The 22693-nt window shown below is 38.9% G+C and overlaps 1 protein-coding gene across 4 annotated transcripts in view; it reads right to left on the bottom strand.

Moving 5' to 3' along the window:
• Positions 1-22693, bottom strand: part of SHISA9 (shisa family member 9) — a 450559-nt gene that overhangs the window by 25442 nt on the left and 402424 nt on the right. For 2 of the 4 annotated variants that reach the window (XM_043976527.1, XM_043976528.1), the window contains one exon: positions 16562-16609. The exons of the other annotated variants lie outside the window; for them this stretch is intronic. In XM_043976527.1, the coding sequence (XP_043832462.1) occupies positions 16562-16609 (48 nt within the window). The remainder of the gene's footprint in view (positions 1-16561; positions 16610-22693) is intronic. 4 annotated transcript variants of the gene reach the window in all.

The following is a 22693-nucleotide window of genomic DNA, read 5'->3' as shown; positions in this document are numbered from 1 at the left end:
TATATATATATATAAAATAACGTTAAACATTTCTGCATTAGTCATGTTATAGGAGAAGAATCAAAGCAAAAAGGGAAAACCTCAAAAAAGGAAAACAACAGGGGAAGCTAGGTGGCACAGTGGATAGAGTACTGGCCCTGGATTCAGGAGGATGTGAGTTCAAATCCGGCCTCAGACACTTAACACTTACTAGCTGTGTGACCCTGGGCAAGTCACTTAACCCCAACTGCCTCACTAAAAAAAAAAAAGAAAAAAGAAAAACAACAGCACCAAAACCAAAAGAAATAGTATGGTCCAATCAGCATCCATATTCCACAGTTCCTTTTTTTTTTTTCTGGATTTGGAGAGCCTTTTCCATCATGAGTCCTTTAGAACTTTCTCGTACCATTGGATTGGTGAGAAGAATCTAGTCTATCACAGTTGATCAAGACATAATGTTGATACTGTGTACAATGTTCTCCTGGTTCTGCTCATCTCACTCATCATCAGTTCATGCAAGTCTTTCCAAGTTTCTCTGAACTCCTCTTGCTCATCGTTTCTTACAACACAATAGGATTCCATTACATTCATATACCACAACTTGTTCAGCCATTCCCCAATTGATGGGCATTCCCTCAATTTCCAAGTCCTTGCCACTACAAAAAGAGAAGCTATAAATAGTTTTGTACATGTGGCTTCTTTTCCCTTTTCCATGATCTCTTTGGGAAAAAGACCCCAAAGTGGTATTGTTGGGTCAAAGGGTATGCACAACTTTATAGCCCTTTGGGCATAATTCCAGATTACTCTCCAAAATGGTTGGATCAGTTCACAGCTCCACCAACAATGCATTAGTGTTCCAATTTTTCCACAGCTTCTCCAACATTTGTTATTTTCTTTTTTTGTCATATTAGCCAATCTGATAGGTGTGAAGTGGTACCTCAGAGTTGTTTTAATTTGCATCTCTCTAATCAATAATGATTTAGAGCATTTTTTTCATATGGGAATAGATAGCTTTGATTTCTTCATCAGAAAACTGCCTGTTCATATCCTTTGACCATTTCTCAATTGGGGAATGACTTGGATTCTTATAAATTTGATTTAGTTCCCTACATATTTTAGAAATGAGGCCTTTATCAGAAGTACTGGCCATAAAAATTGTTTCCCAATTTTCTGCATCCCTTCTAATTTTGGATGCATTACTTCTGTTTGTACAAAACCTTTTTAATTTAATGTAATCAAAATCATCCATTTTGCATTTCATAATATTCTCTACCTCTTGTTTGGTCATAAACTGTTCTCCTTTCGAAAGATCTGAAAGGCAGACTATTCCTTCCCCTCCTGATTTACCTACGGTATTACCTCTTATGTCTAAATCATGTACTCATTTTGACCTTATTTTAGTATAAGGTGTCAGATGTTGGCCTATGCCTAATTTCTGCCATACTATCTTCCAGTTTTCCCAGCAGTTTTTGTCAAATACTGAATTCCTATCCCAGAAGCTGGAGTCTTTGGGTTTATCAAACAGTACATTACTAATGTCATTTACTACTGTGTCTCCTGTGCCTAGACTATTCCATTGATCCTCCACTCTATTTCTTAGCCAGTACCCAGATAGTTTTGATGACTGCCTCTTTAGAGTAGAGCTTCAGATTTGGTACAGCTAACCCACCTTCCTGTGCATTTTTTTTTCATTATTTCCCTTAGAACAGAGGTTCTTAAACACTTTTGTTATGTGCCCTTTTGGCAAGGGACCCCTTTGGAATGCATAAAATAAGTTACAAAGTATTATGAAGGAAACCAATTATATTGAAACACACTTATCAACACTTTTTATAAAAAAGTACATAAGCCCCTAGATTAAGAACCATTGATCTAGACAAATAAATCTCTAATTGAGAGATGTTATGGTAAAGAGGAAAGAATTTGGGACTTACAGTTAGGTGACAACTGTGTTTGAATCCTGCCTCTGATGTTTGCTAATTGTGTGACCACAGTCAAGTACTTTAACATATTTGAGTTTCAATTTTGTAATTTGCAAAATAGAGAAAGTGCCTATGAAACCTTCCTCACTTGTTTTTTGTGGTAATTAGATGAGATAACATGTATGAAATATTATGTGAATTTTTAAATGCTATTGTAGTAGCTCTCATCATGATTTTCTTTTGTTCTTTTTTTGTGGGGCAATGGGGGTTAAGTGACTTGCCCAGGGTCACATTGTTAGTAAAGTGTCATGTGTCTGATGCTGGATTTGAACTCAGGTCCTCCTGAATCCAGGGCCGGTGCTTTATCTACTGTGCTTCCTAGCTGCCCCATCATCATTCTTAATAATAAAATTTTAGAGCCCATGATATGTCAACAAAAGAGAAATTTCTGTGCTGGTAGAGCAAGTAGAAAACATGGAGAAAACATAACAAAATTAATCTGAGGACCACTGTTTGGCATACTCCTTTCCATGTTAAATTCTAGAACTAACCGTTTTTGTTTTTTGTTTTTTTTTAATCCCCCTCCCCTTTTTTTTTTGGTGAAGCAATTGGAGTTAAGTGACTTGCCCAGGGTCACACAGCTAGTAAGTGTTAAGTGTCTAAGGCCGGATTTGAACTCAGGTCCTCCTGAATCCAGGGCTGGTGCTCTATCCACTGCGCCACCTAGCTGCCCCATTAATTTTCCCTTTTTAAAGTGAACTAAACAAACACAATAAATTTGAACATTTCCATAAACAAAGAAGAACAGAAAAGAGCATTGCTCAGGATTTAGACTAAGGCTAAATATAAATATCTATGAGTTATTTTTATAGAGATCATAATTAAAACCATGGGGATTGAAGCAGTCGATACCTAAAAACAGACCATTGATAAACCCATAATCAAAAGCTTGGTAGATGCTGTCAGAGCTTGGGTTTCATTGGTGTGTTCTTCGAGATACCATGGTCACCTCTACCCCATTATGAGGCATTGAACTAGGACTTTAGTTAAGATATTTTGTATATTTTTCTTCTATAATACAGGAAGCTATCATTAATGACCCCTGATACCATAATAGCTAGGTCCTGATTAGTGTGACCAATGAATCATGAAATGATCACAAATTCACACTCCATGTTTACATTGGGCTATAACCAATTACCATGATTTATATAACTATATTTTAAAATATTGTGACTTTGAATACATGAGATCACTTCACAGGATTCATACCAATCAGGACCTAACTGTATTCATATTTTTCCTTGAGCTTTTTCTTCTCTAAAGAATCCTAGTCCCTTTAGCTTCTCCTAAGAGAGGTAATCTTTTTTAAGCAATCTATGATCCTAAGGCAAATATTTCCATAAGCATTAAACATCACAATCTTAGCCAGAAAATCATTCAGAGACAGCAATGCTGAAAATACACCTGCTTTTTATTGTTCCAAATTAGAATTTTGGAGCTGTAAAGAGCCCTGAGTGGAACTTTCATTTCTTAACTCTGAGAGCTAATGACCTTTCTCCTTTTCCTTGCAAAAATAATACCAACAAAAAAAGAAACCAAACTGAGCTTGTTTTCCACCAGTTCAATCCCCCTAAATAAGGTTTAGCATTACTATCTTCCACATACTGAAACAACTGAAATAGGGAAGCTCAGAGTTTCATTTCATAAAGTAAACAGAATCCCAGAATTGGAGATATTTCTTGATCATGGTAGGCTGGTAGGCTTGAGGCAGTTTCTTTCATCATGAATTATAAAAAAAAGTCAGGTGAATGGTGGGGAATAAGGGTACCAGGAGTGGACTGATTATAGCTAAGTCTGAGAGTGTGTGTGAGATGCTTATTAGCCATTATGTGTGTGTGTGTGTGTGTGTGTGTGTGTGTGTGTGTGTGTGTGTGTGTGAGAGAGAGAGAGAGAGAGAGAGAGAGAGAGAGAGAGAGAGAGAGAGAGAGAGGAAGAGGGGGGAGGGAGAGGAAGAGGGAGAGAGAGGGAGAGTGAGAGAGAGAGAGAGAGGGGGAAAGAGGAGGAGAGAGGGGGAGAGAGATTTTAGATCTTACTGATTACAGTTCCAATGCCTTACCAACAAAGAGCTGGCTAATTAATTCAGACCTCTTATAGTATTACCTTTTTGGATTATTATATCACACTGTATACTTACATTATACTTTCTGTCCATGAAAACCTTCAGGTTTGTTTGTTTTTAATAGAACTCTAACTGACTAGGCCTCCCCAATACTAAATTTATGAAGTTTTTTGTTGTTGTTTTATTAAACTGGCCAATGAGTCCAGCCCTTAATACAATGTGTGTGTGTGTGTGTGTGTGTGTGTGTGTGTGTGTGTGTGTGTGTGTGTGTGTGTAAGCAAGCATTACATATCTGTCCTCCCAAAGTGCTACCCACACAATTTCCAAAGCACTTTACAGGGGATCATTATGGGATGTTGAATGGCATGTATTCCAACATATACTTGACAAAGAATCCTCTCTACAATATGCCCAGTAGGTGGCCATGTAGCCCCCATTTGAAGACCTCTCTTCAGTGGGGTGAGGCAAGGGACCTAGCTGCACTGATGTATCTTTTCTAAAATGTGGCACTTAGAACTAAGCACAGTAATTCACATAGGCTCTGACCAAGGCAGAATACATTTTATCTTGCTTCTGATATATGCACTTCTGGATACTACGTTATTCTAGAAAACAAATAAACATAATCATTTTTATTGTTGTTCAGTCATTTCAGATGTGTCAGACTCTTCATGACTTATTTGGGATTTTCTTGGGAAAGATACTACAGTGGTTTGCCATTTCCTTTTTTATCTCATTTAAGATGAGGAAACTGAGGCAAATAGGGCTAAGTGACTTGCTCAGGATCACATAGCTAATAGTATCTGAAACCAAATTTGAACTCAGGAGAATTCTAGTTGACTCTTGGCCCACGGCTCTATATATTGTTGCATCTATCTGTCATAATAGCATTTATATAGCACTTTAAGGTTTCAAAAGTGCTTTATGAATAGTATCTCATTTTATGCTCACAACAGTTCTGGGAGGTAGGTGGTATTACTATTTTCACTCAGAAGATAAAGGAACTGAGGCAGACAGACTTGTGTGACCAGCCCAGGGTCACATAACTTAGTAAGTGTGTAGATTTGAGCCCACCTCTTCCTGACTCCAGTTCCAGTGCTTTATCCACTGACACGTAGCTGGCTAATTAATACAGCATAGTAAAACATTAGCTTTTTTGGCTGTTATTTTGCACTGTATGCCAATATTATACTTTCAGTCTATGAAATCTTTTCGTTTAGTTTAGTTAACTTTTGTTCAGCCATCCCTCCCAAATCCTAAACTTAGGAAGTTTGTTTTTTGAAAAATTAAGTATAAAGAGGGACTAGCCAATGAACCCAGTCTCTATGACTGTGTGCAGTGTGCTCTGCTGATGTATTTCCCTTGTGGCACTGAGCATTCCTATGTATTATTTCTGGTTTGCTTCAGTGAAGAAGAAAGCCTTTTGGAGTGGCTGCTTAGCTAGGACTGGGGAGGCATTCAAAAGGTACTTAATAGCCCAAATATGAGGCCCTTCCTCTCTCTCCTTCCTACTTGTGTTTAAATAATAAGGCAGTAATGCTGTAAGTCTTCAACTGGAGAGAGACCCTTAGGCATTTTTCCCACCCAAGCCACCACCATACATTTGATGAGCTCACAACCCTGCTTCTGCTGCTGTTGTATCTATTCTTTCCTGTTTGAGACAAAGGAATATTAGAAATGACTACTACACTGAGCTCTTCAACATGATACAGAACAAGATATCAGAGATCTGGGTGCAAGAGTCCAGGTCGGGTTTTGCAGACAAATGGCAAGGAATGCAGTCTCATGGGACCTCTTTGACCCAATTGAAGATTGAAGGAAACCAAGAGGAAGTTATAGCAGTTCATCTGTTGACTCTGGCAAATTTAGAAGTAAACTTGGCAGAGGGTCTTGGAGAAGGGTAAAAATATTATATAGAAACTGCCATAAGTTTGAGTCTACTCTCCCAAGGACTTGTGCTAGTATTAGGGAAAGCATGCCCCCAGGTATTGAGGGGGAATCATTGAAGAGTAGTGAATACTTTGTAACTTTTGTTCTTACTGTATATTCATACCAACTATCTCTTTATAAAGGCTATTTGGTATTAATTCATTATATGGAACCAAGGCACTAATCACTGGTGGTTTACACTGGGGAGAACATATCAGGATGGAGACTTGAACTGATAGCATTAAAGAATAAGACCTCCCCGTCCTTAAGGCATACTCTTAAAGCCCCAAGATGGGGAGAAGTAGCCTTGCTCAGGAACCTGGCCCTTCTATGAGAGTAGGAGTTGGGATGAAGATGCTCCAGAATGTTATATGGGTTATGTGAGTATATAACTTTGTGTACTAGGTATGAATCCAGTTAACCCTTTCTTCTGTTCAAGATAGGAGGGAAGTCCAAGAGCATATTTGAAGTGGGAGAACAGAGCTTCTAAATCCATGACCACAAGAGAGATGAATCAAATGTAGATCAAATTGAGAGAAAACAGGAGTGAGGTCAGGAATAGGTGTAGACCAAAGGAGATACTGTGGACCATTGAATCCATGTAGATTTATCAAAAGATGGAGAGAAACACAAGGTAGAAATTTGTTTCAGCTTTGGAACCTGCAAATACACTTTTCAATAAGGACCAATCTGTGAATTTGCACTGCAGAGAAAAACTAAGATTGCTGTGATTAAACTCTCAACTGTTTTGCAAAGGGCTCGTATGAGTCCTTTCTGGGTTCTTGACTTACTGAAACAAACTGAGTTTATGTTTAATACCTTTGTTAATCTTCGTGCTTATAGGGGAGCCAAGGGCCATTTGAAAGATATGAGCCATATTTCTTGTGTTTTTGTTTTTCTTTTGTGAGGTTTTTCCTTTTTGCTCTGATTCTTCTTTCACAGCAAGAATAATGCAGAAATATATTTAATGTGATTGTACATATATAACCTATATCAGATTGCTTGCTGTCTTGGGGAGAGGGGAGGGAGGGAGAAAAATTTGAAACTAGAAATCTTATAAAAACAAATGTTGCAAACTATCTCTACGTGTAACTAGAAAATAATAAAATACTTTTATAAAAAAAATAAAGATATCAGCCAGATTATTTTGTTCTTGGTGGAGTCCTACTTGGCTACATGAGCTATTGGGATTATTTGTGTGTGTGTGTGTGTGTGTTTTAGTGAGGCAGTTGGGGTTAAGTGACTTGCCCAGGGTCACACAGCTAGTAAGTGTTAAGTGTCCAAGGCCAGATTTGAACTCAGGTATTCCTGACTCCAGGGCCGGTGCTCTATCCACTGCGCCACCTAGCTGCCCCCTATTGGGATTATTTTTAAAGATACCCCAAGACTGAACCTTGTTTATTGTGTTATTAGTCACAGTCTGACCCATAATTTATATTTATCCTTATTAAGTTACATATGTAGGTGATATGCTTACATGTAAATTTAATTTTTGGGTCCCAATTTTGTCATCTAGCATGTCTGTCATACTTCCCAGCTTTGTGTCATTTCTAAGTTTGACAAGCATACCTTATTATAAAGATGTTCAATAGAACAAGACCAAGGGCATATCCCCGGGGCATTTCACTAGAAATTTCTCTCTTTCTCCTCACCTCCCCCGGAAAAAAAAAAATTGGAGCCCTGTTAATCACCATTCTTTGGTCTGGGCTTTCAGCCACCTAACTGTACTATAATCTTACACATATATGTATCTCTACTTTATCCATAAGAATACCATGAAACATTATGTAAAATGCTTTTCTAGGTAAAATACATATCTAGCATTCCCCTAATATACCAGTCTAGTTACCCTGTCAACAAAAGAAATGAGGTGAGTCTGGCATGGCCTGTTCTTGAGGAAGCCAGGCTGGTTTTTAGTGATAACCATATTTCTTTCTAAATGCCCACGAACCATCTTTTTTTTTTTTTAATGAGGCAATTGGGGTCAAGTGACTTGCCCAGGGTCACACAGTTAGTAAGTGTTAAGTGTCTGAGGCCGAATTTGAACCCAGGTACTCCTGACTCCAGGGCCGGTGCTTTATCCACTGTGCCACCTAGCCGCCCCACACAAACCATCTTTTAATAATGTGTTCCGGAATTTTGGTAGGAATATAAATCGAGCTCACTGGCCATAATTTTCAGATCCTACCCTCTTCCCTACTTTGAAAATCTCCAGTGCTACAGTACCTTTTCCTATTCTTCCTGTTCTTTCAAAGATTACCAACAGGGGCTCAGTGGTCACAACTGCTAGTTTTACAATTGCCCTAGGATGTGGTTTCTTCTGGCCTACTGTCTTGAATTCATTGAGGGCATCTAGGAATTCTCTTATCCTCTCCTCACATCTCCATTTTTGTCCTATCCTCCCTAGACCAAAGATAATTTTCTTAGACGGAAAGGAAGAAAACCAACCAACCGACCGACCCAGAAGCAAGACAAGAGTTAGCTGGTTCAATCATCTCACTAATGTGTGGGGTCATCATCCCATCTATACTACTCTGAGCAGCAGTGTATACATTTTATGGTGTATCTCTGGCCTTCAACATAGATAAACAAACACAATCCATTTTTTGTCCTTAGCATTCATCATCAGCTCACTATGGGTTTTAATACTCCTAAAACAATTTTTTACAAGACTGTGCTAATCTTTCATATCCATGCAGAGTTACCTGCCTTTGCTTCTATTTTCTATAAATGCCTTTTGAAAATGTGAGATGGTCAATGAGTTCCCTAAATAGTCCTATTGGTCTCTTTAGAAAGCTCCCACTCCTCCTGCCAAGAGGAACCATTTCTCTTTATGTCTTCACAGTTTCATTCTTGAGAGCTTCCTATCCATCCTCTATTGGATTCTACAGAATTTTATTTTATTTTTTCATTTTCTAAAATTAAATTTTATTCTTTTTCAACATGTGCTGATACAAGTTAACAGATAGATTCCATTTGCATAACACTTTAAGGTTTACAAGACTTTCAGGCTTTACATACATTATGCCTATCAGATTATTATTCCTATGGAACTAAGTGGCACAGTGGATAGAGCAGAAAGAAGCCCAGGAGTTAGGAAGACTCATCTTCCTGAGTTCAAATCTGGCCCCAAACACTTACTAGCTGTGTGACCCTGGGCAAGTTGCTTAATCCTGTTGGCCTCAGTTCTTCATCTGGAAAACGAGCTGAAGAAGAAAATGGCAAACCCCAAATAGGGTTACAAAGAATCAGACATGACTGAAACAAACTGAGTAACAAAGTCAGGTCATCACAACCCCTTGTGAGGTAGGTACTATGGGTGTGATTATCCCCATTTGAGAGGTAAAAAAACGGAGGCTTAGCGAGCCTATTTTCAATGCAGCTAGTAAGTTTCAGACATGGGATTCAAACCTAGGTATTTTTTTATTCTAGGTCCAGCATCCTTTCCACTGTACCATGCCGCCTTTCACAGCGATGAAAGAATGCCCTCATTGTTCCTCACATCATTTTACTTAGCTCTTCCTAAAAAGTGCTTTTTTTTTCCTTTAACCTATAAAGACACATTCTCCTGGTCCTATCACTTTCTTTTTTGGGATGAATACTGGCTTTCATTTCGAACATATGGAAGAATTGCTTCATACTGGAGGAAACACAAACATTTTCTTAAGGTCACTGCAGAAGTCGGCTTGCCCTCCATACTTTGGCTGGAAGCCACAATCTTGCTCCTTTGCATTATTTTTGGCAGCTCTCTGGACTAATCCTTCTGGCTAAGGACATTTGCCAGTCCACCCTCCTGGAGGCTGTGTCCCTGGGGGCAGGGTTTTGTTTTTTTTGTTTTTGTTTTTGTTTTTGTTTTTTTAGTTTAGTCTTCCTCTTCCACAGATTGTTTCTGCTTGATTTCTTTTTATCTGGCAACGACCACATTTCTGCCAGGCTGGATGTAATAGCCTACCTTGTTTTGCCTTGCTCTTGACCTCCAGATATATCACTGTACTTCCCTTGCGGAGCAGTTTTTTCTTCAGCGAACTTTCTTCTTCCTCCTTGCCTCAAACCATAAAAAGTACCTTTTCATCTATAATGACAAGCATCCACTGATCTGCAATTGGCCTTTCTCCTAGGCCCCAGCACCTTCCATTTACTCTGTTTCTGTTTTTTGTTTTTGTTTTTGTGTTTTTTGGGGGTTTTTTTGCTGAGCAATTGGGGTTAAGTGAGTTGCCCAGGGTAACAAAGCTAGTAAGTGTTAAGTGTCTGAGGTCAGATTTGAACTCAGGTCCTCCCGAATCCAAGGCCAGTGCTCTATTCACTGCACCACCTAGCTGCCCCTCCATTTACTCTGTACATATCTTGTATTACATAGTTGTTTGACTGTTGGCTCCTCCATTTGACTGTGGGATCCTTGAGGGAGACAATATGTGTTCTATTTTCTTTGTACCTCCAACTCTTATGACACTACTACCTGGCACAAAGTTGTCCCTGCTACCTGGATCATCCAGAGGGTGATGACTTGATTTTCAAGTTAATTGGATTTAAGTGAGAAAGAGCTGTGGAAAGTCTCTTCCAGAAACATTAAAGTCTAGTGGCAAGACACAGGTCAGCACCACTGGTGAAGGCCCCAGATGCAGTGAGGGACGTTGGCTGTTTTAAGCTAAAGTCTTTCCCAGGTCTCAGTCTGTCTGAGGCAAAGCCTATTCAGTAATTAAAGGCTAGGTAAGAATTGAGGAAAAATGTGGCCTAGTTTGCCTTCATAAAAGAATCAATCTGGGAGAGTTTTGGCCTGGAACAGAAACAACTGATATTTACATTCATTCTGAGTCATCAAAACCCAAATAATGAGCAAGTGAGGCTTGGGCTGGGAGCTATTATTGGCCAATCAGTGAGAGCCAGAATGATTTGGGCTTAGACGCGTAGTTGGGGAGCTCCATTTGAATCACTATGGTCTTTAACAAACCCTGGTTTTCCAGAGCTATATTTCAAGAAGTCATAAATGAAAACGACATGAGACAAAGAATTAATGGTCACCTGGCACAAAGTAAGACCTTAATAACTGCTTGTTACTGCTGAAAAACTGCCTCCTCGCTCAGAATCACTGTAGCTAAACGTCTTCCTCAAGTTTCATCTATGTTATACCCAAAGAACAGAAGCAAAAATGGGAAAAATCAGTAAAATCATAGACATCCAGTTTATTCTTCTTGTATAGACACCTACAATTAAATTCAGGTCATTTCTGTCTGATTTAAGAAAACATTTGAGTGTTACACAGACATAGTCTCAGAGATCATACACTTCTAGTTACCACTTCTGGTTTCCACTCACGGCTGTCCTTGGAATCAGGGGTAAGAACTGTAGTCAGATGGAGAAGCAACAGTGGGGTCCTAGACCCTGTGTAGCTCACTCTACTATGTTCAACTCCTAAGTTTTCAATCCTCAATCTCAGTCCCAATTCCCCACTCCTTTCCCATTTCTACCTAGGCTGGAAAAAAATAGAGAAAGAACTAGTGTGATGAATAGGGCCCAGGACTTTGAATCAAGAAGAGTTAAGTTCAAATCCAGCCTCAGACACTTACTGGATGTTTAAGGCTGGCGGTTTTATTTTTTTTCTACAGTGTCATTATTTGAAAGACATTTCCTATATTATGAGAGTCTCAAATATGCATCTCAATAACTCCTTTCCAGGGAGAGATTAACAAATTAGTAAAGTGCCTCAGTTTCCTTGGTTTCCTATAAAATGGGGGAGTCTACTCAATGGCTGCTGACTTTATTCCAGCTCTAAGTCTCTGCTGTCTGATCTTAAGAGGTGGTTTAGGGATTTGAGCCTTTTCACATAGATTCTCAGGGAATGTTAAAACCCAAATATGTTATTCTCAGCATGTATATAATTAGGAATTCTAGCACCTGGGGCAAATTCAGTTGATTAAAGGTATAACATATCAAGGGTCTTTTGCATAATGGAGGTAGACTAAAGAGAAATCGGTCATGGGAGGTGAAGAGACTGAGAAATTCAGAATGTAGTTAGGACTGGGGTCTTACAGAAAGGTCATACAGAAGACTGGAAGCCAAGTATTAAACTTATTGTGGAGGAGAGGAAATGTTCTGAATGACAATAGCAAGGTTTGAAGATGACGGTGAGAATTTAAAGGAGAAGAGGAGGTTGCTGAATGAAAGTGGTAGAAGGAGGGTCTGAAAGCACTGTAAAAATGACAGAGGAGGGAGTAAGACGTGTGTCAACTATCCCTCTGTGTCCCATGTGTGAGAAAAGGTGCAGCCAGCCTTGGAGCAAGTGCCAAGAGATATGCTGTCTTCAGGAGAACTGTAGGTTTCATTAAGCACCAGGAGATGAAAGAAACAGTAGGGGAAGCTTTCTATGGTCACCAAGGAAAAGGAGACTAGAGACTGATAGAGACTATGCAAGGCATGAAGTTGTTTATAATGGTAGACAGTGTTTATCTTGCACTGCTCCAAGGCACTTTACCTGACACAAGTCAGATGGTACACTGGAGGCAGTTTACACTGGTAAAACATCAGAGCAGAAGAAGACTACCACTTCCATAAGAATCTGGGTTGGGGTGGAAGCCAGACTACCTAGAAGGGCATGATCCTTATCCATACTCTTTCCATCTCTTAATTCTCAGTCTTCTAAAGACCTTCCATCTTGCTGATGAGTCTGAACTACAAAGTTGTATCTTTAAAACTTAAAATAACTCATAGGAAGCATAGTAAGTTAAAGGAGTTGGATCTCCTTGAATAATGTATCACTTGCATCAGATTCTTCTCTTTTCTACCCTCAGACATCCATTTAAAGAAAACCAAAAAGGGACTGCAGGGTTCATATACACTCTTTGTTCTGCATCTACAATTCAGGGTGAGAGTAAAGAAAGGGCAAAGCCAAAAGCAATAGGTCTTAGAAATACAATTTTTAGTATCAACTGTGAGGAGCGACTGCCTTCTCTTTATCATGAGAACTTAAGTCAAGGTTGAGTCTTCAAGTGCCTGGGGCAGGTTCAGACAAAGCCAGGACTGAGGAATGGCCAGTAAGGGGTCAAAGAAAAGTATAAGAAGTCAGACTTCAGCCAGGGTACACAACTTCTCCTCCATTTGTTCATTCTCATCCTCTACTCTCAGAAAGACAGAGATATATGATTATGGCAGAACACTACTGTGCTGTAAGAAATGATGGGCTGGGGCAGCTAGGTGGTGCAGTGGATAGAGCACTGGCCCTGGAGTCAGGAGTACCTGAGTTCAAATCCGGCCTCAGACACTTAACAGTTACTAGCTGTGTGACCCTGGGTAAGTCACTTAACCCCAATTGCCTTACTAAAAAAAAAAAAAAAGAAGAAATGATGGGCTCATTGATTTTAGAAAAACATGGATAGACTTGCATGAAACAATGAAGAGTGAAATGAGCAGAATCAAGAGAATGGTGTATAAAGTAACAGTAATATTGTTTTAAAAATAACTTTGAGTGATTAAGTCATTATGACTATTATAAATACCCAAATTGACTACAAAGGACTTAGGAAGGAAGATGCTATCTGCATCTAGAGAAAGAACTGATAAATAGAAGTATATATAGAATGTATATACATATACATATTTGTGTCTAATGGTAGCCATCTGCAGAGGGGTGGAGGGAAGAAAAGAAAAAATGTTACACGATAACTTTATTATATGTTTAAAAGGAATGGCAAATTGCACACAATGGATTCACAGTTTCATACACAATCATCTTTTTAAATTCTACTATGTTATCAAAATTGTTTTATTTCATAATTTTTTAAAGAAAGTTAGTGGTTGGGCAGAGAAAGCAAACAGTGAAGTTTTCTCAGGTTTGGTTAAAAGAGAAAGGATCATACGGTTTAGAATAAGAATAAAGGTCATCAGCACCAGCCCTGGATTCCAGAGGACCTGAATTCCAATCCGGCCTCAAACATTTAACACTTACTGGCTGTGTTACCCGGGGCAAGTCACTTAACCCTCATTGCCCCACAAAAAACCAACCAAACAAAAAAGAATAAAGGTCATGTAGCCCAGAGGTGTTAAACATTTACCCCAAGAGACGACATGTGGTCAACAACACTCCTGAATGTGGTCTAAACCACATTAAAATCCTATCTTATTTTAATTTGATGCATTAATAAATAAGAAATAAATAAACATGTGTGGCTTTCTGAGGTAATGTGTACCCCATAAAGATCCTCACATATAGTCTAGTGGACCTTGTTTCTATTTAAGTTTGACACCACTAATCTAGTCCAACCCATTTATTTTTGGTTTTTAGCCTAGACCTATAATTTCACTAGACAATTAGGTGGCACAGTGGATGGAGCCCCAGGTCTAGAGTTAGGAAGACCTGAGGTCAAATATGGCCTCACTTATTAGCTTATTAGATGTGTGATCCTAGGCAAGTCACTTAACCCTTGTTTGCCTCAGTTTCTTCATCTGTAAAATAAGCTTGAAAAGGAAATGGTAAACTATTCCAGCATCTTTGCAAAAACAAAAACAAACCAAATTCCAAATGGGATCACAAAAAGTTGGATACAGCTAAAACAACTGAACAACAATTTCATAGGGAACTCCCAATATAATAACTCCCTCTACTGATGAGCAATGGTTTCACAACTTACAGGCTGAAAGAGTTGTTTGAGGTTATAATAATAATACTTATCATCATCATCATTATAACTAGTACTTATATAGTACTTATTATGTGCCAATCACTGTGTTTTATGAATATTATCTAATTTGATCCTCATAAGAACCTTGGTAAGTACAGTAGGTGAGAAAACTGAGGCAATAGAGATTGAGTGTCTTGGTTATACAGCTAGTAAGTGTCTAAGGCAGATGTGAACTCATTATGGGGACAGTTGGCTAAGGTCCCAAAGGCATTAATAGTCTGAGGTAGGATTCTAATCTGAGTAATTCTGACTCTAGGGCCTGTCTGTGTCAGCACCATCACACCATCCTTTCATTTTACAAATAAGAAAAATAAGGCCCAGAGTAGGACCAGAATTACATGGTAATAAGTATGACTTGTACCCTGGTCTTCTGTCTCCAAATTCACTATCCTTTTTGTTTTGCCATGTTTTCTCTTTCACACCAACATTTCTACTATATCTTCAAGGGCTTCCTAAACTCTTCTAGAGAACAGCAGGCTATAACAAAAGAAGATAATTGACTACATCAAAATACTGTCACCACTATCATAACGGCGTTGTTTTCCACGAGGAAAAAAAAATAAACCTCAAATTAGTAGGTCTGTCATGTTCCAAATTGTATTCATTTCTAAAAATGTACTTTGACATGTGGGCAGTTTTATCTAACTCAAGACCAAAAAAAAGTGTTTTCCTCAAAACAACAATAATAATAATAGTTCACATTTACATAGTGCTCTAAAGTTTGCAAGGTGCTTTGCAAATATCCTTTCATTTTATCTTCACAACAGTCCTGTGAGGTGGGTGCTATTATTGCTCCCATTTTACAGATGATGACATAGAAGGTCAGGGGAGTTAAGTGGCTTATCCACAATTATTTGAGACAGAATTTAAACTCAGGTCATCCTGGTTCCAAGTCCAAAACTCTATCCACCGGCTAACACTATTTTCAAATCAATTCAGTAAACATTTGTTAGGTGGCTATTATATGCCAGGCATTGTGCTAAACACTGGGGATACAAAAAGAGATAATAGACAATCCTTGTCTTCAAGGAGCTTATAATCAGGTAGCAACTACATTCTTGGAAACAAAGTACTTTCTAGTTTGTTATACCTCTACTCAGGTTCCCTCTGGATTCTACTCCAGTCTCATCCCTCCAGTGGGTTTTGGAATGATGAAATCTTCATCAACACTTCATAACAAGGATCACCACTTAGATGTACTTCAACTTTTCCCAGATTGAGGAAAGTTAGAGGAAAAACCTGTTTCTTTTGTCATCTCTCTTCATTAAGATTCCTAGGATATGTTAATAATGTAGAATAGGGTTTTTTTTTACCCTTTTCTAAAGCCATTCAGTCTTGGCAATAACCCCCAAGTTATTTACCTTTAAGCTTTGAACACCTCAACAGGAAATGTGACAAGTCATCAGTGCTTGCTTCCAAAGAGTGAGTGTGGCAGATACCAGAATAACAGAGTCTTACACAGGATAGACTTTCACCAAAAAAAAAAAAAATTACCTATACCATGAATGAGCACTATATATAAGAGTAGAGGATACTTTATCCCACTTTCTAATCAGTCTTTGTTTTGCTTGTGTAGGTATGTCAGGAAAACAATTTTTTTCTTGGACTTCTTACCTGTTCTCCGTTCTGTTGTCTGTATGTGCTCCCCTTAAATATGAACATTGGGAAGTTGACAGGGCAGAGGAATCATCAGGGATTACAGCCCATCATTGATGCCTCAGTGAGCCTGGATAGATCACATTTGCCAGCTGGTAGGTACTTACATAGATGTACAATTCCACATGTACACACGTGAACTTGGACATACTCACACGTGTTACTACACTGTACACATGCGTGCAGTTGGACGGGTACAAACACTAGGACTTTTCTGTACTTTTCAAAAAAGAAAGTTTCTGAGACATCTAAACAAAAGATCAAGAAAAGCCATACAGTACCTTTGGGTGACTTAAGTGTTGCTACTGTCCAGTCACCATCACAACTTCCTAAAAAAATAACAATCGAAAGATGCTCAACTGGTGGTTGTATAGCCCTCTCCCACCCAGTGCTTACCAGGTCCTCAAATCCAAGGGCCTCGATCTGTATGCCCAGATGCCTGTATAGGGACAAAATCCTTTAGGACAACTTAGACAAGCACCCTAGTGTTAGTCTATTAACTCCTGGAGGTCAGGACCAGGTCTGTGAATTTGAATCCAAAGCAGTAATCCACATGTGTGAATGTTTGATGTATTATTAATGTTTTAGGATCTGCATCCTATTTACTTCTCAAAAGAGTTGGACAGATAGCTGATATATACCCATTCAGGGTAAAACAGGATAAGTCATCTGAGTGGAGCAGAAGAAGTAAGTGCTTTCAGGCACTTGACTTTGCAGACCATAGAACTTGGGCATTACCTTGGTTTCGAAGTTTTCTGCCAGCTAGAACAAAACAGCACCATTCTAAGTCAGAGTTTTCACATTCTAAAATATGAAACATGGGCATTGGTCAATTTTCTTTGTTGAGGTTGATGACTAAAGGGTAAATTTGACAACTTTTCACAAGTGAGGTACCAAGTGGCTGAGACACGTTATTCTTTCAAGGAGGGAAGGGAGAAGAAGTAACCTATAACAGGCATGAAGAAGGTGGCTCCCAATTTCTCCCCCACATATCCATCCTATTATAAATTCATTACAAGTCCTCTTTTAGGGGCAGCTAGGTGGCGCAGTGGATAAAGCATTGGCCTTGGATTCAGGAGTACCTGAGTTCAAATCCAGCCTCAGACACTTGACACTTAACTAGCTGTGTGACCCTGGGCAAGTCACTTAACCCCCATTGCCCTGCAAAAATTAAAAAAAAAAACAAAAAACAAGTCCTCTTTTAAAGTGTAATTGTTCCTGGGAGGTATCAGTCATTCACATCGTATAGAGAATTTAAATTAGATCATCAGACAACATGTATTTTAGATTGACACTGAAGGAATGGTAGTAATTTTAATTGTGGAAGGCAAGAGGTATAATTTGGAGTATGAAGAATTTCTTAGAAGACCTATAACAAATGAAGGGTCCCTAGACAGCATAAGGACAAGGGATCAGAAAAAAAGGAGTGGGAGAGTGTCAAAGGCAAATACTGTCTTATTTTGCTCTTCCGTCTAAGTCCTTAGGGTCCTTCATCTACCAAAAATCATTTGGGGTTTTGTCTTTGGTTGCTAAGGCCAGAATAATTAAAGGAAATCAGGTATTATATGACAACAATGTACTTGGGCCTTGATTTCCCAGGGTCTAGCTACCTTCCCCCAAAAAGGCTAGATACATTTCTCATGATTTCAAGCAATCAGGTAGAATTTCTATAGGTGGCATTTTCTGTCCCTTATTATTTACCATCCCCCAATGCAGGTTACTCACTAGGCTCCCTAGTGTATACCTGTTGGCCTTCTGCTTTTGACACCCCCAGAGAAACCACTTTGTTAGTGCCCTCTCCTCTGAAATCTCATTATGTTTATCTGTATGTTTATATTCTTATCTACATGTTGTTTAACACTTAGTTATTGCTATTGTTATTATTGTTGTTATCATCATCATCATTATTGTGTGTTCATTGAATTGAATCATCCCTCCAAGAGCAACCTAGCATTGAGCAGCCAAGAGTCCCTGTGCCCCTGGATCTAGCCTGAGGTAAAATACCTTTTCAAAGCTTCCTAGGTGGTCCAGGAAGACCCAGAAATCTGGAAGAGAAAAGATTTCCATCCCTTTGAAAGAGAAGCCCAGGTCCTCAGGTGAACTTATGAAACTGCTTGGATTTGGTATCCTAAAAGTCGTCAGAAATGGCCAGGCTAAATGAAATGATTAACCAAGTCAAGGTCCAAGGGATGAGGAGCAGTATAGTGGTCTAATTGCTGAGGGCCAACCTCTGTCTGTGGCATTCATCCTGGGGCAAGCATGTTGTTGTTGTTGTTTTTTTTTTTAATCTGTTGCACAGTGACCACATATGGCAGTTAACAACCTTCATTTCCATTCAGTCAGCTCCTGGAATCAACAACATATTCTTATAGAGTACACTGAATGAAATTAGCTTTCTGCTACTTTACCCATGACTTAAAATGGACCATGTTGCTCAGGTTTCAGGAGAATGCAAATATGTATGGAGTGGTGACTTCTTAATACTTTATTAACCAGATAGGGCAAAATACAACTAGTGAAGGATGCTATAAGGAGCTTTCCATCACCCTATCCAGAGTCAATGACCAAGGACAAAGAAGGCTACATGCATCCTGATATGGAAGTGAGGGGAACTAAATATGGAGAATAAGACACGTTTTTGACCTGGCCAATAGAGTGGTTTGTTTTCTTTGACTCTGCATATGTGTTCCATTTTTGGGGGGTGTGGGGGGGGAAGAGGGAAGAAGATGGAAGAAAAAAAATACTTGTCAGATGATTTTTTAAAAAGAATCAATAGGAACAAATAAAAATTATACAGATATTACAGACCTCCTATGACAATATTTTGGGGGTCATGTGGCTCCTACTAAAAGGCATTTGGTTTTTTGTTTGTTTGATTTTGTTTTTTTGCTGAGGCAATTGGGGTTAAGTGACTTGCCCAGGGTCACACAGCTAGTAAGCATTAAGTGTCTGAGGTCGGATTTGAACTCAGGTCCTCCTGAATCCAGGGCTGGTGTTCTATCCATTGCGCCACCTAGCTGCCCCTAAAAGGCATTTGTTAGAAAGCAAAAATGGTCTCATTATCTATTTATGACATATCAATAGGAATGAGGTCATTACACTAGGATCTTTTAAATCTTGTGGGGGGGGGTGAGGGTGAGGAGAGAAAGCATCACACCAGGCTCAGGATTTGATTACTCACAGAGAGAATATTGCCTTGCAAGAATTTTCCATTCCTAGTTTTGAGGTAGTCCTATTGTGATTCGTCTGAGTATTCATTCCTGAGTTGGAGCCAATTTTCTGTCCAGAACACTCACTGCCTGTGGCCTCTATGACAGCTAGCAATGACAGACAGGCTTAGGAGAGAATATGGCCAGAACAGGAGAAAAGCAAGTCTGGTGACTTGGGAAGATTTGGACAGACATCATACCAAAACCAAAATGAGGTCACAAATAAAACAACTTCATAATTATGCTTCAGTGCCCAGAAAATAAACTATTAGTAAGGAATCACTGTCATGGGATTGAGACCTTGAGAGAATCAGACAACTTTGGATAGAGAAAGGTCAAATGTTTTAGATACTTCTGAAATCAATGGCTACCAGGAAGTCAAAAGAGGTAAATAGACTAAGCAGGCATGTAATCCTCAAGGGGTGCTTTTCTCATAAGAACACATCCCCCTTTCGGGGATTTGTTCACATCAGATTTCAAGAGGTTCCATTGATAGATGCTCTGCTGTGGACTGGGACTCTAACTGCAGCAAGAAAAGATTACAGAAAGTAAATAAATGGGGACTTAATATGAATAAAATAAAATTTGTTTGAATTTTCCTAGTAAGTACTGTAGAGCTCCATTATAAGATGATGGTTATTATTGAATCTGGATATAATGTGAGTTAAATAATCATAGGTTCATAGATCTAGAGCCGGAAGGATCCTCTGGGGGAGGTCATTTATTTCAGTCCCCTCATTTTATAGAGGAGGAAACCGAGACCCAGTGATGTTAGATGACTTGCCCAATGTCATGGAAGTGATCATTCTTTACCACCGGTTTTACCTAAATTGTTGCTCACTCTAGACAAGTGAATACGGTTCAGAAGACTGAGATACAGCCTAAAACAAGAAAATGAAACACTGTTGATATGGCTGCTCATTCACAAAAAGTGAATCTGGGCTGAGGCTATATGTGTTGCACTGTAACAGACTTTTTGCTTTTTATAAATTTGGGAAAATCTCCAGTTGGGATAGAGATCAGGGGGCATTAGAGAGAACAAACTCTGAGCAATTTCAACTTTTCTTGTGACTCAGAGCCAGGAAATGATGTCATCAGGAGCAAAAAGATATGCAAGCATAAGGCAGGAATCATTGCTACTTGATCTAATCAGTGTGCTGTCATCAGTGTGGGGGAGGGGAAGACTAATGAAAAAAAAATCAGCTGGATGTATGGAGATGATAAGACTGATGAAGTCCAAAAAAAAAGGAAGGTTCATAGGATCATAACTATAGAGATGAAAGGCATCTCAAAAGTTGTAAGAATTTAGAATTAGGTTTAGAATTCCAAGGATAGGGCAGCCAGTTGATGCAGTTGAAGTTGAGTGCAGGAAGTCAGGAAGACTAATGTTCCTAAGTTCAAATATGGCTTTATACACTTACTAACTATGTAACCCTGGGCAAGTCACTTAACCTTGTTTGCCTCAGTTTCCCCATCTATAAAATGAGCTGGAGAAGGCGATGGCAAACCACTCCAGTATCTTTGCCAAGAAAACTCCAAATGAGATCACAAAGAAAAACAACTGAATAACAATAACAGGCAGAATAGGAATTGTGATTTCATTGGTATAGTGGAACTCCCACGTTGGAAAATTCCCTCTACTAATGGTAGGTCAGCACTTTCTCTGCAGTTATAGTCTTAGAGAGTTGTCTAGAGTACAGAGAATTTAAGTGACCTGCCCAAGGTTACATGGCTAGTATATGTCAAAAGTGAGACCCATCTTCCTGGCTTCCAGGACAGCTCTCTATCCACTATACCACTCTCTCTCCCTAGTCTGGTCCTCTCATTTTACAGATGAGAAAATGGATGCCCCAGATATTAAGTGTTTGTTATCCAAGCTCACACACTGACATCTGGAAAAGAGACTTTATCAAAAGTGAGGGGACAAATACTTTAATGGCTAAATCTGCTTAGGACCAAGATTCCTCACAATGATCTTTGGTTTTTTAACTGAAGTCTTCATCTTAAATAATAAATGCCTTGTTTTAATACAACAGATGTGTTTCTGAAAAGATATGTGTGTTTTTAAAACTAAATATATATAGATATATACACACATATATATATATAGTCGTTGTTGCTATTCCTTCATTCTCAAAGAGGAGCAATGTCATTAGGAAGGCGATATCTTGACTTGCAAGAAGGATAAACAACAATGTGTGAGTAGTAGTAGCTGCCACCCGGGCACATAACTGGCCAGTTCCAGTTGGGCAATGCTGATATATATATTTCATATATATATATATATATAAATGTGCATGTATACATATAAGTGTGTATATATACAGTATTTTGAGAAGGTGGTCTCTGATGGTTCACCAGATTGCTAAAAATGTTCATGACACACCAAAAAAAATGTTGAGAATTCTTGATTTAGAGGGATCCTACAGTGAATCCTTTTATAAAGTGAGTAATTGTGAAAATACTTCTCCACTTTCTAAATTAATTAAATTGTCAGATTCTATAAATCCAGACTTTTATAAATGGGATTTATTTAAACTGAAGCCTACATGCATTAGGCTTTCTCAATGGCTATACTGTTCCTTTCTCAATTGGCCAAAAGTCTAACTGATTACACTCTGCTACTAATTACTCCTTTTCTTTGGGAAAAACCAAAACTATCCTTTATACTTCCAGCTCTGTTTTACACACTAGTCTCTAGCTGGTAGTAGAAAGGAGCTATTGGGAACAGTTGGTAATCAAACTGACAAAATCTCATATATTCAGCTACACTTGAATGCCTCTGGTTGATGTCTAGGCACTACAGATAAGGACCATGCTAATTACCACATCCCTGCTTCAGGTAGTGGGACTGATGCTATAATGAGCTTGTCACCCATTATAGAGGGAAAATTAAAGTGACGGGACAAGAGTGATGAGAACCTATGAGAAATTATCATTAAGCATGACTGGTTGGAATCCTTTCTGCCCCTGTCTTTGCACTTGGCCATGGGTCATTTCCAGAAGCAACACTGTTGCCATAGGAAGCTATGGGATGAGGGCAAGCTGGGGGAAAATAAAACTCATTAAGATGTAGAAAACTATCTTACATTCAAACTTTTAAGATCGTTTCCTAAGAGACTAACTCTAATTCATCATTCAGGATGAACTGCAAGGGAGTGAAGTAGAAACTAGAGGGAAAATGAGTTAGACTTCAAAATGATC

This window comes from Dromiciops gliroides, chromosome 1, assembly GCF_019393635.1.
Source record: "Dromiciops gliroides isolate mDroGli1 chromosome 1, mDroGli1.pri, whole genome shotgun sequence".
Lineage (NCBI taxonomy): Eukaryota > Metazoa > Chordata > Mammalia > Microbiotheria > Microbiotheriidae > Dromiciops > Dromiciops gliroides.
The sequence above is the reverse complement of the archived record's forward strand: the minus strand, read 5'-3'. Positions and strand labels throughout refer to the sequence as shown.